General features: G+C 58.8%; 1 protein-coding gene across 2 annotated transcripts; it reads left to right on the forward strand.

Moving 5' to 3' along the window:
- The first annotated feature begins 787 nt into the window (after window positions 1-787).
- Window positions 788-16,556, forward strand: LOC149860286 (uncharacterized). 2 transcript variants are annotated; one of them, XM_090056255.1, is made up of 4 exons: window positions 788-1,990; window positions 12,875-12,937; window positions 14,660-14,860; window positions 15,002-16,556. In XM_090056255.1, the coding sequence occupies exons 2-4, from the start codon at window positions 12,919-12,921 to the stop codon at window positions 15,088-15,090; spliced, it is 309 nt and encodes a 102-aa protein (XP_089912381.1). In that variant the 5' UTR covers window positions 788-1,990; window positions 12,875-12,918; the 3' UTR covers window positions 15,091-16,556. The 2 variants fall into 2 exon arrangements, with proteins under 2 accessions (XP_089912381.1, XP_089912380.1); XM_090056254.1 differs by lacking the exon at window positions 788-1,990 and adding an exon at window positions 9,574-12,687.
- Window positions 16,557-16,984: the final 428 nt, after the last annotated feature.

Below are 16,984 nucleotides of genomic sequence, written 5' to 3' on the forward strand. Positions count from 1 at the left end.
CCATAGCTGCAAGTCAGCGGCGCGGCTCCGGCAGGGGCTTTTCTATCCGGTCACCTGGCTTCGTGGGTCGTGATACTGGCTCCTCCTAATCCCTTCGCTCCATTGGTGTGAACGCCCCTCTGTCCCTTGTAATGGTCTTTGAGGCTTCAGCTACTCGAGCTCGGGTGCGTCCGCATGCCTGCGGCTCCTAACGACCTCCAGCCCGGCTGCCGGTGGTGATGCTAATTACAGGCCTCGCTGGAGGCTTGGCAACTGGGAACAATCATTAGTAGCCACAGGCGGGCAAAGGCTGGGGGGGGGGGGGGCCAGAGACCAGCCAACAGAAGCGGGGACAGCGTGAGAGTGACTGCGCTGCCGGCTCTGGGTCTGGGGCGAGACCCCGGGGCTGCACGACGGGGAGCGGAGGACTCAGGCCCATGAATTCCCCCTTTATGGGCCGTGTTTGGGGAGCGACGGATGCCGGCGGGTGCCGGAGCACCAGGCGCGCCCGGGACTACCAGCTGCATCGGGCTTGAGGCCCAACGCTCCCGTCTGCCTGCTTTCCCCACCGGTACCTCCAGCTGGAAACGAGTTCACCCACTGCCTCTCGCTCGGGCGAGCCAGGATGTCTGGGTCTCATCCTCTGGTCGTTCCCAGACCCGAATGCAGCGCGCAGCCCCTTTGCAAATCTAATTAAGGACATAAGTGGATCCAGACCAGCTCTTGTGTTCGCTATAGTTTCACCCATGCTAGGAATGAGTTCCTGGGGTTTCGCCAGGTTGTCAGCCATGCTAGTGAGGTGGAGCACCTGCTTTTTGGGGGGGAAGCACTGTGATGTGACGGGTTCAGTCTCGGGGTTTGGCCTCGCCCGGCTTCTCAGGGGGGTTGTTTGCACTGCTCCTTGGGTGGCCGATCCGCTCTCCCGTGGCAGGAGATGGCATCAAGGCATTTGTGGCCAGATTGGTGGGAAAAGGGGAGGCCAGGGGAGGCGCTGCTTGAACTCGAGCGCCAGGGCCCGGTCGTGGGAGACGTCCATGCTTGGCTCTTCCAGGAGCTGCTGTCCGCAGCGAAGGGCAACGTCTCCCCTCGCTCTCGCTGCAGGGAAGCGCCGCGCTGCGGAGACTTGCGCACCATCGGTGCCCTGGGTTTTGCTTTCCCAGCGCCAGTGGGTTTTCAGCCAGAAAGTTTTACATGTTTCCAAGCTGATCCGTCTCACTGGAGAGAGCCAGAGATCCCGGGTGGGAGCCGTCAGGCCAGGCGCGGTCCCCTGCGCCCCACGGGACCTCCCCCATCGCCACATCCAAGCCTCGCGCCTTCGCCCACCTCCGACATGCCGTGGACGGGAGACGCCGGGGCCCAGGCGGAGCCGGTGGAGACCCCGGGGCGCCTGCTGGCCGCCTCCATCCAATTCTGCCCGGTTTTCATCAGAAATAGGCTCCGGTCGTGTACTTGCCGGCGAAACTTCCTCTGTGCCTCAGGATGCCACCAGCTTTCCCAGGAAACCCAGCCAGTCCGGTCTGTGCCAAACTGGTCTCGGGCTCTGTCCGTCTCCCGCGCGCGTGCACGTCTGCTGCAGTTTGTCTGTGTCTCGCACATGTGTGCACACACAAAGGTGCCTGTTCCAGCTTGTAGCCTCTTTCTCTCGGGCACACACACACACACACACACACCTGTTCCAGTTTGTAGGCTCTCTCTCACGCCCGCACACACGCATGCCTGTTACAGCTTTGCTGGTCGCAGCCCCGTCAACCGAGAAGGCGTGAGGCTCAGGCTTCAAGGTGAGCCGAGGGGCCAGAAGAGGGAGCCAGGGCCTGTCTAATCCCGTGCCAGAGCTGGGCTGAGGCCGTGGGAGCCGGGCAGAGCGGCGGTCGGGGCCCCAGTGCGGGGGGCAGAGATCGGGGATGGACCGGAGCTGGGCGCCAGCGGGGCAGGAGCCTGGGGGGGTTGCAAGGCTCCCCGCACTTGCATCCCAAGGCGGTCGTGGTGGACGGAGCCCGTTGCTTCAGTGCAGGTGGGAGCACGTTGGTACAAAGGGGGTCGCACGGGCAACGAGCGGCCGAGCATGGGGGAGTCAGGACCTGACGTCTCACCCAGCCCCCAGCGCGGGGCAGCATCAAAACCAAGCCCGGGCCTGTCACCCGGCCCTTGGACCCTTCCAGGGACACAGATGCCCCTACCTCCCCCGCTAGAGCCAGGACTTGCCTCCTCTCCAGCCTCAGTTTCCCCTGCTGCAGCCGGAGCCCATTGCTCTAGTCCCATCCCCTGTGACCACAGAGCAAAACCCATCCCCATCCTCTCTGTTGTTGCCCCGAGACCTGGATCAAATCCCCCCTTGGTCTCTTCTCCAGACTCGCTCCCCCAAGCTCTCTGCCTTCCCGGCCCCTCACCCCATACGTCGCTCCCCGCCGGACCCTTCCCAACCCCCTCCTGGAAGTGCAGGGCCCCACCTGCACCTGGGGCTCCGGGGAGGCTGCTGCAGGGCTGGGTAGGGCAGGAAAATTGGCCGGTCACGTGCCGCTCGACCGAAGCCACCTAGCCGATGGGGCACGAAGGAAGTCCCGGCTGTGCAAGGCACGTGAGCAACACGACTGCGTGGGAGGTCGAGGAATGCGGCAGAGAAATGGGAAGTGGTCCACCCGTTGCAGGGGGATGTGTTGGTGGTGCCTGGAAGAGCCTCTGACAAGAAGCTGGAGGACAAGGCGGCCCAGCTGCATTCCCAGCCGGGCAGTCTCCTTCCTTGGTGTGGCCCCGTCTGGGCTCGAGGCCCCGGCAGCCAGGAACTCTCAGGAATGTCTGATATTTGCGGCTGGGTCTCGCACGTCCTCATTGCAGCTGCCTCCGCCAAGGCCTCGGGGCGGGTTAAACCCCTGGTCCTCCTGGACGTCGCAGAGGGGCAGGAGGGGCAGGTTCGGGGTCCTCGGCGGGGCAGCATCCGTGGGCGAGGGCTGGTGGTGCCTGCAAGGTGAGCGGGGAAGGGCCCTCTTCCAGACCCCTCTCCTGCCCTACGATCCCCCTTCCCAGCCTTGAACCCGGACGGTTGGCCCCAACCCACTGCCCTGCTCATAGGTGGGCACACGCGCTGGCGCCGACACCGGGGTGGCTGGACCCTTTTATAAAGCAGAGGTATCCCATGTGCTGGGGCGGCTCTGGGGGCAGGGGGGCAGTCCCTCCCACTTTGATTCCTGGTCTATCCCAAGCTGAAAGCCTGGCCGTGGAAGGGGCATTTCTATCCAGGCAGTGGTGAGAGAGTCACTTGGCTCCATGGCTCATACCTGGATCCTCCTAATCTCTTCACTCCATAGGTGTGAACGACCCTCATTCCCTTTTAATGGTCTTTAAGGGCTGTACTACTCAAGCTTGATTTACAGCCTGTGGAGCTAGACTGAAAAGCTTTGCAGCGTGCTGTGCCGCTGTCTATTCACCGCCCCAACTCATGTAGCTCCCATTTCACAGCTCTGAAGACTGCTTTTTTTTTGTTTTTTTAACTCTGGCTATGAGCAGGCAGGGAAACTTGAACTCCAGTGAGCATGAGCTCGATATGTATCCCCAAATCGCTGGAGGCACCATGCATCCATTGCTCGCAAAGTTACATTTAGTTTTACACATCTGCAAAAGAGACGTGTTTAGCTCTAAAGGCTCAGGGGCAACAAACATAGATTCATAGATGCTAGGGTTGGAAGGGACCTCAGTAGATCATCGAGTCCAACCCCCTGCATAAGCAGGAAAGAGTGCTGGGCCTACATTACCCCAGCTAGATACACATCCAACCTTCTCTTGAAGACCCCCAGGGTAGGGGAGAGCACCACCTCCCTTGGGAGCCCGTTCCAGACCTTGGCCACTCGAACTGTGAAGAAGTTCCTCCTAATATCCAATCTAAATCTGCTCTCCTCTAGCTTGTGGCCATTATTTCTTGTAACCCCTGGGGGCGCCTTGGTGAATAAATACTCACCAATTCCCTTCTGTGCCCCCCTGACGAACTTATAGGCAGCCACCAGGTCGCCTCTCAACCTTCTCTTGTGGAGGCTGAAAAGGTCCAGTTTCTCTAATCTCTCCTCGTAGGGCTTGGCCTGCAGGCCCTTAACCATACGAGTGGCCCTTCTCTGGACCCTCTCCAGGTTATCCGCACCCTTCGTGAAGTGCGGCGCCCAGAATTGCACGCAGTACTCCAGCTGCGGTCTGACCAGCGCCCGATAGAGGGGAAGTATCACCTCCTTGGACCTATTTGTCATGCATCTGCTGATGCACGATAAAGTGCCATTGGCTTTTCTGATGGTTTCATCACACTGCCGACTCATGTTCATCTTGGAGTCCACTAGGACTCCAAGATCCCTTTCCACCTCCGTGCCACCCAGCAGGTCATTTCCTAGGCTGTAGGTGCGCTGGACATTTTTCCTCCCTAGATGCAGCACTTTGCATTTCTCCTTGTTGAACTGCATTCTGTTGTTTTCTGCCCACTTGTCTAACCTGTCCAGGTCTGCTTGCAGCTGCTCCCTGCCCTCCGGCGTGTCCACTTCGCCCCATAGCTTAGTGTCATCTGCAAACTTGGACAGAGTACATTTCACCCCCTCGTCCAAGTCGCTGATGAAGACATTAAAGAGTATCGGTCCAAGCACCGAGCCCTGCGGTACCCCACTGCCCACACCCCTCCAGGTCGAAACCGACCCCTCCACCACGACTCTCTGGGTGCGACCCTCCAGCCAATTCTCCACCCACCGGACTGTGCAGTCATCCAAGTCACAGCCCCTTAACTTGTTCACCAGTATGGGGTGGGATACTGTGTCAAAGGCCTTCCTGAAGTCCAAGTATACGACATCCACCCCTCCTCCTGCGTCGAGGCGTTTTGTGACCTGGTCATAAAAAGAGACTAGATTGGTCAGGCACGATCTGCCTGCCACGAACCCGTGCTGGTTTCCCCTCAGCATAACTTGCCCTGCCGGGCTCTCACAAATGTGAGCCTTGATAATTTTTTCAAAGACTTTGCCAAGGATGGAGGTGAGACTGACTGGCCTATAGTTACCCGGGTCCTCCTTCCTCCCCTTCTTGAAAATGGGAACCACATTGGCCCTTTTCCAGTCCTCCGGGACTTGACCCGTGCGCCACGAGCGTTCAAATATTCCCGCCAGTGGCTCTGCAATGATGTCGGCCAGTGCCTTCAGTACCCTCGGACGGAGCTCATCCGGGCCTGCCGACTTAAAGGCATCCAGGTCTTCCAAGTGACCCTGCACCACCTCAGGGTCCACGCATGGAAGTCTAGGATGACTTGTAGGATCACGTCATATCATGACGTGTAGGATCATTTTTATCTGGTTTGTTGTGGTTTTATGTGTAATATATAATTTGGCATGGGGCGAGGGGGTGCAGCGCAGCTTTTTTGTGTGCAGGGATGGATGGGTGGTGCCTGGTCCGTCCGCGGGCCAGATCCAGCTTGTGGACCCAATCCAGCACGCAGGATGTGCACGGGCGGGCCCTACCCAGTAGAGCTGCCCAGCAGTTCACCGCCAGTTTTGTTTCGATGCTGTTTTGACTCGTGTCGAGATTGAAACAGCGAAATCAAAACAAAATGGGTATCATTGAAACAGCCTCGAAACAAAACGAGGCACGTCCAGACGTTTTGCTGTTTCAGTGCTGTTTGCCGTTTTGCCCGTAGGCTGTAATGGGGAAGGTCAAAACAGCCTACAACCCTGGACATCGTCAAGACAAGGCTGGGCGGGCGTCTTGCTGGGGTCACTGGACCACACTTGCCTGTCTTGCTGGGTGCAGGGGGCTGGACCCCAGGATCCTCCAAGGTCCCTTCCAGCCCCTTTCAGTCAAGGACTCTGTGAGGGGCTGAAGCCTAAGTCTTAGGAGATCCGGCTTTGAAACGGTTCTGGTCTGGGTCCTTAGCACCGCCTGTGCGATGGAGTAATTGCACTTCCCAATTCACAGGAGTATTGTGGGAATAAGTTAATTAAACAACTGTGAGGTACTATGGCAGCCTTTGTGGCTGTGGCAGGGCCTAGCAGGCCTGCAGTTTTCACCCCCTCTGCCCCAAGACAGGGGCAGTCAGTCCCACAAGTGCCTGTGGCACCAGTTTGCCTGTCAGCAGATAGGGGTGAGGGCCCCAGAGCCCCCGGTGCCAATCTCCTCCACAGCTGGCAGGTGTCGTGGGCTCAGCAGGGACCTGTACGCGTGTCCTGAGCTCCGTCTGCAGGGGGCACGGCCTGCGCCGCACCCCCGTGCAGTGCTATCAGCTGTTTGGGGTAGTTAGTTGCTGGAGTAAAGATGGAGCCAGTCCATCCACCTGGGACTCATGCTGACTTGTACCTGGATGCAGGTGAGCAAATGACTGATGCCAACAGGAGTTTGCTGTGCCCGGTGCACACAGCAGGCTTGTCTACACGTCCATTTTCACCAGCTTAAATTTACTGTGCAGCAAGTTACTGCAGTAGCCCAGTGTCTACATGTGCAGGCGTTAAAGCACATTCATGCTGTGTGCGGACTGAGTCAGGGGGCCGAGGAAATCTTAAGGACGTATAGAAAGTAGAGTCTCTCTCTCTTCTCACCTCTCTCCCACCCTGTTTCTGCTGGCCTCTCTCAAAGATTGAGATTGCACATGCAACCGTCATCTCCCATCGCTCACGTCACACCGCTCACATGGCATCGCTGTGTCGGTCCACACACACGGCACCTACACATGCATTACTGCACAGTAACTAATTAGGCGTAAATTTGATTCCTCCATGCTGCAGGTATCAAATTTCCACTCAAGTCAATGTTAGTCTTCATATTTACTGCGCAGTATGGGTGCGCATGTGTAGACGCATGCCTGTACTATGCAGTCATTTTGGTTACTGTGTAGTAAATGCGCACATGTAGAAGTGCCCTGTGTGGAGTAAGCCTTGCTCCTGGAGCTCTCCAAAAGGCTCTGCATGACTGATGTGCAGGCCATAAGGGAGCGGTGCCGTGGTTTGGCTGTGCCGTCAGTGGGCAGGGTCCCTGCCAGCACTGGAGAGAAACAAGTAGTTTTGGAGTGACCAGTACCAGTTTGCTGATGACACTAAGATGTGGGGCGAGGTGGACACGCTTGAAGGGAGAGAGAGGCTGCAACTAGATTTAGACAGACTACAGAAGTGGGCAGACGGGAAGAGGATGGGGTTGACCGTAGACAAGTGCAGGGAGCTGCCCCTGGGGAGAAGGCATCCGCAGCACACAGACAGCCTGGGGGGTTCCCCTCTTGAAAGCACAGAGGCGGAACGGGATCTCAGAGTCATTATTGACTCCAAGGTGAACACGAGCCGCCAATGCCAGACCGCAGCCAGCAAGGCCAGCCGCACCTTGTCCTGCATCCACAGATGCATCTCCAGCAGGGCCAGGGGGGTGATCCTCCCCCTCTGTGCGGCACTGGTCAGGCCGCAGCGGGAGTACTGCGTCCAGTTCTGGGCACCGCACTGCAGGAGGGATGTGGGCAGCACGGAGAGGGTCCAGAGGAGGCCACTGGCATGGTCAGGGGACAGCAGGGCAGGCCCTGCGAGGAGAGGCGATGGGCCCTGAACCTGTTCAGCCTCCACAAGAGGAGGCTGGGGGACCTGGTGGCTGCCTACAAACTCCTCAGGGGAGACCAACAGCAAATGGGTAGAGCCCTTTTCTCCCCAGCACCACCCAGGGCGACGAGGAGCAATGGAGAGGAGCTGATGGAGAACAGGTTTACGTTAGAGATCAGGAGGCAATATTGTACAGTTAGGGCGGCCAATATCTGGAACCAACTTCCCAGGGAAGTGGTCCTTGCCCCTGCCTTGGGCAAATTTGAGCGGAGGTTAAGACGATCACCTGTCTGGGGCCTTGTGACCCAGCATTCGTTCCTGCCTGTGGCAGGGGGTCAGGCGAGATGATCTGATCGGGGTCCTCCTGACCCGGGCTGCTGTGACACGGTGAAGCGCAGACGTTCCCGGCTTCTCAGTCCCCGGGGACTCGCCCAGGAAGAGCAGCGGGGCGAAGCGTGTCTCCAGGCGTGGCCCCCCGAGAGCACGGTCCCAGTGACACCAGGCTCCTGGCAGGGGAGGGGGCAGCAGCGAGGCAAGTGTCCTCGGCGGGGACAGGATTGTGCAGGGGGTGGGCACCGCGCCCCGCACCCCTCTGCCCCGGGCTCCTGGGCCCGGCAGAGAGTGGGGCTGGATGGGAGAGACGGGGTCTGAGCAGGGTTTTCCCCCCGCTCCTCCCCCTTGCAGCGGTCAAGGGTTGCCCCTGTGCGCCAAGCCCCAGCCCAGCCGTGGGGAGACCCAGCGGCACTCCCGGCTCCCCCACGTCTGGGTCTCACAAGCTCCCTGTCAGGTGCACGGGTTAGGGTTAGGGTCGGGTAAGGGCTAGGTCATAGAATCACAGCAGTCGGGCCGCAGGGACCTTGTAGATCTGCAAGTCCGACCCCCGCCTCGACGGGAGAAAAACTGGGCTCAGATGACTCCAGCCAGGTAGGCCTCCTCTTAAAGCCCCCCCGGGTAGGAGCCAGCACCACTTCCCTTGGAAGTTGGTTCCAGCTCCCAGCCGCCCCGACCGTGAAGTCGTTCTTACGGATGTCTAATCTAAACCTCCTCCCCAACAACTTGTGGCCGTTATTCCTTATTATGCCGGGTGCGCTTGGGGAAACAAGGTCTCTCCCAAACTCTTCTAGTCCCCCCTAGTGAGCTTATAGACGATCACAAGGTCCCCCCTCAGCCTTCTCTTGTGGAGGCTGAACAGGTTCAGGTCCCATCGCCTCTCCTCGTAGGGCCTGCCCTGCTGCCCCCAATCATGCAAGTGGCCTCCTCTGGACCCTCTCCATGTTGTCCACATCCCTCCTGAAGTGTGGCGCCCAGAACGGGACGCAGTACTCCAGCCGCAGCCTGACCAGTGCTGCGTGGAGGGGGAGGAGGATCACCTCCTTGGCCCTGCTTGAGATGCATCTGTGGATGCAGGACAAGGTCCGGTTAGCCCTGCCAACCGTGACCTCGCATCGTCGGCCCATGTTCACCTTGGAGTCAGTAATGACTCCAAGATCCCTTTCTGCCTCCGTGCTCTCGAGAAGGGAGTTTCCCAGCTTATAAGTGTGCTGCTGCTTACTACTGCCCAAGTGCAGCACCCTGCACTTGTCAGTGTTGAAGCGCATCCTGTGTTTGTTAGCCCACCCCTGTAACCTATCCAGGTCTTGCTGCAGTCTTTCCCTCCCTACTAACGTGCTCACCTCACCCCACATCTTGGTATCATCACCAAATTAACACAGGTTGCTTTTCACCCTGTCTTCCAAATCGCTGATAAAGAGATTGAACAGCGCGGGCCCAAGGACCGAGCCCTGGGGGACTCCGCTGCCCACTTCTCCCCAGGTCGAATGTGACCCGTCCACTACCCCCCTCTGAGTGCGACCCTTCAGACAATCTGCAATCCATCTGACTGTGTAGGCATCAATGCCAGAGTTGCCTAGTTTTTTAATGAGGATGGGGTGGCAGACGGTGTCAAAGGCCTGGATGAAGTCCAGAAAAACTACATCCACGGCGACACCTGCATCCAATGCTTTTGTAACCTGATCATAAAAGGCAATCAGGTTGGTCTGACATGACCTGCCCCGATGAAACCGTGCTTGTTGCCCTTGAGCATCATCCCTGAGGCCGGCCCATCGCAGATGTGCCCCATGATGATCTTCTCAAAGAGTTTCCCTAGGATTGAGGTAAGACTGACAGGCCTATAGTTGCCCGGGTCCTCCCTCCTCCCTTTTTTAAAGACAGGGACCACGCTGGCCATCTTTCAATCATTTGGCACCTGGCCCGAGCACCATGAGCGCTCGTAAAGCTAGGCCAAAGGCCCTGCAATAACCCCTGCTAGCTCCCTCAACACCCTGGGGTGGAGAGCATCTGGACCCGCTGACTTGAACATGTCCAGCCCCTCCAGAAGCTCTCTAACCTGGTCCTCCCCAACCTGAGGTCTGGAGGCATTCCCCCCAAGTCCGTCTTGCATCACAGTGGGGAAGTCCTGGTCCCTGCACAAGAAAACGGAGGTGAAGAATTGGTTAAAGAGGTCTGCTTTCTCCCCGGTGCGACCACCAGATTGCCCAGAGAATCTTGCACGGGCCCCACATTTCCTGGTGCTTTCTTCATCCTCCCTATATATTTGAAAAAGGACTTTTTATTATCTTTGATCTTGGACTCTCGTCCTAGCTCTACGTCCACCTTAGCTTTCCTGACAGTCCCCCTACAGGCCCGAGCAGAGGGGGTATACTCCTCTTTGGAGATAGCACCCTCCTTCCACCGGGTGTACGCTGCCTTTTTGATAAGGTGTTGGGTTAGGGTTTGGGTTGGGGACGCAGTGCAGGGTTAGAGTTAGGGGGTTGGGTTTGGGTTTGCATCTCTCTTTGAAGCTATTCTGGGAAGCTGCATCACAGGCTGTACTGACCTCAGTGACTTTACATGCGGAAGGGAAATGCACATTATTATGGCATTTTAAAATCCCACTGGATTACAGTATGGATTGGATTCAACATTTTGTATTTATTTTAACGACTCTCTTATCATTTTTGTCCTGGGTGACTCTCAGCATCTCCTGGAGACTTATATCTAATTCCTGGAAACTCCAGGGCGATCTGGGAGGTTTGACCCTCGTTAGGGTTATGGTTAGTGTTATCGCTGGGTTAGGGCTAGGGTTAGACCTTGGCACAGCGTTCGAGTGTCAGGCGCAGGGAGAGACATCAAGCGGCACTGTGAAGCTTTGTGTTGTCCTCCCTGTTCCCTCCTTCATCATCCCCAAAGCGGCTCTGCGCCCCCAAGGCCGAGTGTCCGGACACCCCGAGGGCTCTTCGGGGTTGCGGGCAAGGCAGAGCCCAGCCCGGCACAGGTGGTGGGGGTTGCCCTGCCCCGTCCAGGCTGCTTGTCCCTGTCCCTCCCCGACTCCACCTGGATCTGGACCAGGCGTGCAAGAGCCCACGGGTTTCCCCTGGCGTCCGGTCACATCCTGTGGCTCCTGCCCAGCACCGACTGCTGGAAAACTTGCACGTGTTCGGCAAAGATCTGGGGCAGGGGGGTTTCACGGGGTGGCAGCTGTGGAGACCGACCCTGTGTGGACACAGTGAGCGCCCCGGGGTGGAAAAGACCATCCTGGTCATAAACGGCCCTGCCCGTTCCACGCCATGCCACCTCATTACTGTCTGGCAAGAAACATTCAACAATGCATCTCTTGTGACTTCTCCCTTGCCCCTTCCTCTGGTGTAAACATTTATGTCAGCCCTCCCGCATCTTCTGAAACCCAAACTGGCCTGAATTTGTTCGCGTGTCCTCACCCGGGAACCCCCTCTGCAGCACAAGCCTGGCCCTTGTCGTGCTGCTGGGCCAAGCGGGCCAGACCCCTTTGTCTCCCAGGGAAGCCGCTCCGTCGCCTCGCTGCCCCGCTCTGCCCCTTCCCTCTCGGGTCCCGGATGCGGGCCCCAGGCCTGAGCCAGGTGTGGATGCCCTGGGGGCACCGTGCCGCCCTCGGAGCCGTGTTATTTGTCTCCGAGAGGGAACCCGAAGGTGCCCAAACCTGCTAGACAACGCGGAGCCCGTGGAGGACGCGGGTCCCAGGGGTCAAACAGAAGCAGCGGGACCAAGAGGTTCCCGGCGCCTGAGTCAGATTCCCCAAGGGCACATCTACACGTGCATGTGAAAGCATCACAAAACCCCCTAATGTGCATTAAAACAAGTGAACAGGAGTTTTTCAAGCGCCTCACAGTGAAGGCATTGGCTTGCACGCACATTACCTAAAGCGCATTAATTGAATGTGTAGATGCACCTTATAGGGCTGGGGGTGCGCTTGGAGCGGGGTAATGGGGACGGGTCTGAGTCAGAGCCTCCATGCTGCAAAGGAGGGAGGGATGGGGGGAAAACCCTGCTCAGACCCCATCGCTCTCCCTTCCAGCCTCAGAAGGGGCTGGGGTGCATGACCCCCCCCATGAAGCCCTGGCTGTGCCCCCCCGCCTCACTGGAGAGGGACCCCATAAATGCAGCTGGGGAGGGGGGCATAGATGGACCCTGTCCCCAGGCCCATCTTCTTCAGGTGCGGGGGTGGGGGTGACCTCTACTGCCTTCCCTGCCGCCCTAGCCTAGCGGGGCAGCCCTTTGCCTTGACCTTGGCCCTACTTGGACAGCATCTCCCAGCAGACACAAGCAGTGTTTTGTGGGGCAGGATGCGAGCCAGCTTCCACTGCCCTGTGATCCCGCCCGATCCCGCCAGCCGGGGACAGGGATGAAGGAACAAACACAAAGCATGGGACAGATGTGAGTCATGCAGCACCATGCGCCGCTCATTTTCCTCTGCCCCAGTGGGCTCTGTGGGGCTGTCCTTGCTCACCCCCCTATCTTGGCCTGGCATGTATGGAGTGCCGGGCGCGTGGTGGAGGGGGTGTTCAGGCCTGTTTATACACATGGGGAAACTGAGGCAGCCCCAAGCAGGGTCCTAGCACTCGAGGGAGGGGCGTCAGGTACTCAAGTCCATTACACAGATGGGAAAACTGCCTCGCTCCTCTCTGTCCAGGCTGTGGGCAGCAGCTCCGATGAGTCATGAAGGCTGAGGAGCTGCCAGGGATACTGGGGGTCATATTTAGCCCAGTCCTCCCCCAGAAAGCTAAGGATGAGCTCAGCGGGGAGGGATCCCTGGCCTGAGCTCTATATAAGCAGCGATGGGCGTGCATAGTGCTTGATACGCACACTGCCATGACCCCACTCCAGGCACTTCTGGGTAATGGGCTGGGCCGGGCTGTGGGGAGGGGGCAGGGGCTGCGGGTCGGGAGTGAGGGGCATGGGTGGGGGGGCAGGTTGGAGGTGAGGGGCAGTGGGAGGCTGGAGGGGCAGGGGGCTGCGGGTCAGGAGTGAAGGGCACCAATGGGGGAGACCTGTGTTCACCCTCTGCTCTGTCTTCCCTGCAGCTCTTGCCAGCCTCCTCGCCAGCCTGGCCCCAGAGGTGCCCCCCATGTCGGCTGCCCCCATTGGTGAGAGCCGGGGGGGGGCACGTGCAAACCGCTGAGCAGGTCCAAATGGAGCAGATAGTTTCATAGTTTCTAGGGTCGGAAGGGACCTGAGCAGATCATCAAGTCCGACCCCCTGCCATGGCAGGAAAGAGCGCTGGGGTCAAATGACCCTGGCTAGGTGGCTGTCTACCCTCCTTTTGGACACAGAGCTAGACATTGGTGTGTGCACGTGTGCTGTGTGTGTTTGGGGAGGGAGGCATGTGTTTGTGTAGGAAGGGGGCATGTCGAGTGTGTCAGTGCAGGTGTGTCTATTGGTTTTGTGTGTGTGAGTGCATCTATGGAGGTATGTTTGTGTGCATGCATGCTTAGGTAGGGGAGGGGAGGTGATGCGTGTCCCGGATACTTGGGTTCTGTGTGTGTGCGCGCAGATGCACGTGTGTAGACAAGGTTGTGTCTACATAGATAGGCGTGGCCAATGTGTGTGTATAATGTGTAGGTACATGTGTGCTTATGTAGGACTCTGTGTGTGCGTGTGTGTGCGCGTGTCCCGTATTCCTGGGTTATAGAATCACAGAATCAGACAACGAGGGTTGGAGGGAGCTCGGGGGGGGGCGGTCACGTCTAGCGCAACCCCTGCTCCAAGCAGGACCAGCCCCAACTCCATCATCCCAGCCGGGGCTTTGTCTACCTGGCTCCTAAACACCTCCAAGGACGGAGACTGCACCACCTTTCTTTAATCCCCTCCTCGCGAGAAAATTCTTCCTAATCTCCAACCTCAACTTCCTTTGCTGCAGCCTGAGCCCATTGCTCCTTGTCCTGTCGTCTGCCCCCACTGAGACCAGTCCAGCTCCATCCTCTGTGCAGCCCCCCTGCAGGGAGGTGGAGGAGGCTGCTATTCAATCCCCCTCGGTCTTCTCTTCTGCAGACTCAATCAGTCCAGTTCCCTCAGCTGCTCCTCACCAGTCCTGTCTCCCAGCCCCGCAACCATTTTCATTGCCCTTCACTGGACTCTCTCCAATGTGTCCACATCCTTTCCATAGTGGGGAACCACAGCTGGACACCGGACTCCAGATGTGGCCTCCCCAGTGTCGAACCGAGGGGAAGAATCACCGCCATTGACCTGCTGGTGACGCTCCTCCCGATGCGGCCCAGGATGCCGGTCACCTTCTTGGGACCGAGGGCGCGCTGCTGGCTCCTGTTCAGCTCCTTGTCCCCTGTTCCCTCCAGGTCCTTTCCTGCAGAGCTGCAGCCCAGCCTGTCCCCCCCAGCCTCCACCAGCGCAGGGGATCGCTCCTCCTCAGTGCAGGACTTTGCACTTCTCCTTGTTGAACCGCATGGGATTTCTTTTGGCCCGATCCTCCCATTCGTCTGGGTCTCTCTGAGCCCCAGCCCCATCCTCCAGGGTATCCACTTCCCCCCCCGGCTTGGGGTCTTTGCAAACTTGCGGAGAGTGCACCCCATCCCGTCTTCCAGGTCGGTGATGACGACATTGAACACAACCGGCCCCAGGACCGACCCCTGGGGCACTGCACTCGATACACTCACATACACGCACACATACACACAGGTGTACATACACGCACACACACACATATAGGAACACACAGGTGCATATATGTGCACACATCTATAGGGATGTACGTATGCACAGACCTACACACATGTGCGTGCGTGCAGTGCATGTACATGTATGTGCATTGGGGGAGCCCTGCCCCCCCACACACACTTTCTCTCTCCTGCCAGACCCGATCATGGAGGGGCCGTGCCCGGGGCACTCCTACAGCAACGACACGCACCTCTGCTGCACGAATGACAAGCAGCACCGGGTGCTGCCACGGACCCACGACATGCAGGACTGCTGCGGCCTGCAACCCTACAGCACCAGGACACACGACTGCTCTGAGAACATGACTGTGGTGCCCCTGCCGCTGCCCGTGGGCCAGAGTAGGTGCCGGGGGAGCTGAGCCAGCCGGGGGGGTTGGGATGGTGCAGGAACAGGTGGGGGGGGCACACCCACGGGGTTCTCCTGCGCCCCCTGCAGGATGCCCCGGGCTTCGTCTCACCCTGGCTCCATTTGCCCCACAGGATGGGAGCCGCCCCCCTGGCCGCCCTCCAGCCTCTGCTTCCAGAAGGCCCTGCTCTTTCTCCAGGACCTGCTCGGCCTCCTCGAGTGATCCAGGGCCCCTGTCCTGTCCCGGGGGCCTGATCCTGATCCCCGGGGCAGGAGGGGGTGCTGTGGGGGCAGGGGGCCCGAGGGAGCGCTGTGGGGGCAGGGGGCCCGAGGGGGACCCCAGCCCTAGACGCAAAGGTATCCCAGTCCCTATGCAAATCAGCAGGGTCCCAGAAGCTTTTGTAAATCCCAGACACGCACGCACCCCCCCCACACCTCCCACCCACCCATGCATCCATACACACCCCCACACATCCCACCCCCCACACCTGTGCATGCACACACACCTACCCACCCACTTACCCACACACACATACACACACACACAATCCCACCCCGCACACCCCACACCCATGCATGCACACCCACCTACTCACTTACCCACCCATGCGCACGTGCGCGCACACACACACACACGTCCCACCCCCTCCAAACCCATGTATGCACACACACACCCATGTGCACCCCACCCCACCCCCACATGCACATCATCATACATTTCCCTATACAAATCCTCATGCTAATGAGCCAGATCCCATTGGCGAACCCATCTGCAAATAAAATCGCCCCTCAAGGCAGGCAGTATGCAAACAGGCTGATTTTCATATGCAAATCTCTCCTCCGCCCAATCCGACCTGTATCCCAGTTCAGGATCCACTGCTGTGGGTCCAGCCATTGGACGCCCTCCTCCCAGACACAAACCAATCAGAAGGTTGGTGCCACTCAGCTCATTACCATATGCAAAGCCACTTCCTTCCATAGGTTAACCAGCAGGTTTCCATATGCAAATCATGGGCAATCCACACATGCAGCTCCCAACCCTAACTAGTTTTCCACCAGTAATAGCTCCTGTGCCCTTGCCCTGCAGCCGGCTCATGCTTATATTTAGTCAAATTTGCTCACCTCTTTTGCATGTCAGCCTAATTAATACTCAGCCTAATTAATATTCAGGGATTCTGAACAGTTCTTGCTGTTCTTGCTATATAGGCTGATATCTCCTCAGGCAACATGGCCTAGTGACCCAGACTCCTGGGTTCTTTGTTTGCTGGGGGGTAGGGGGCAGAATTTGGGGCATGGACCCCCCCCCGACCAGGGGCCATTCACCCCAATCTGGAGGGGACAGACAGGGTTTATCCTGGGGCAACTTCCTTCAGGGGTGTCATGACACCGCCAGGCCACGGGGGCAGCAGAGCCCAGCTCCCAGCCTATCCCAGGATACGGCTGCGTCTGTCCAGGGTTAAACCGGGTTAAACGAGGGCAGGCTTCTAAACCCCTGGTGCAGCCCCGGGGCAGTCTCCCCCCGTGGTCAGAGCAGTGGGGGAGTGGGGGACCTTGGCCCCCCGTGGTGCTTTTCCTGCCCTGCTGCCGCTGCCTCAGTTTCCCTCTTTGTGGGGTGGGGGCGTTTATATGGGTTTTTAAGGGGGGGGTTGCCTCCCCCCTTTTGGTGTCAATAAAAGGAAGCGATGGAAACCGGCCTGGCTCCTGTGTGGTCAGTGGCCCAATCTGGGGTGGGGGGCAGGTCCTGAGGAGTTAACCCTTTGTGAGGGGAGGGATCCCTGGGGCGGCTCACTGCTGCTACACAGCATTATCATGGCTGGGGGGGGGCACTGTTGCCATGGGGACCAGCCACAGAGGTTGCCATGGCGACCCCTTGCCCATAGGGACCAACACCCCAGGGGATGGGGAGCCTCCATTGCCGTGGCAACCTCCAGGTTCTCTGCCCCCCCACAGGGCCCCCAGGGCAAGGTGGAGCTGGGGGGCTGTGCTAGCACCCTCTGCTGGTTGGGGTGGGGGGGGCCCTGCTGCTGCCCCCCCAGGTGCTGCTGCCAGGTGAGAGGCACCCCCGCCCCAGGACACCCCAGCCCGGCTTGGCAGAGCTTGGGGCCTAGTGGTTAGAG

The sequence above is a fragment of the Crocodylus siamensis genome, chromosome 6 (genome assembly GCF_052110815.1).
Source record: "Crocodylus siamensis isolate JL-2025a chromosome 6, ASM5211081v1, whole genome shotgun sequence".
NCBI classification, from domain to species: Eukaryota; Metazoa; Chordata; order Crocodylia; family Crocodylidae; genus Crocodylus; species Crocodylus siamensis.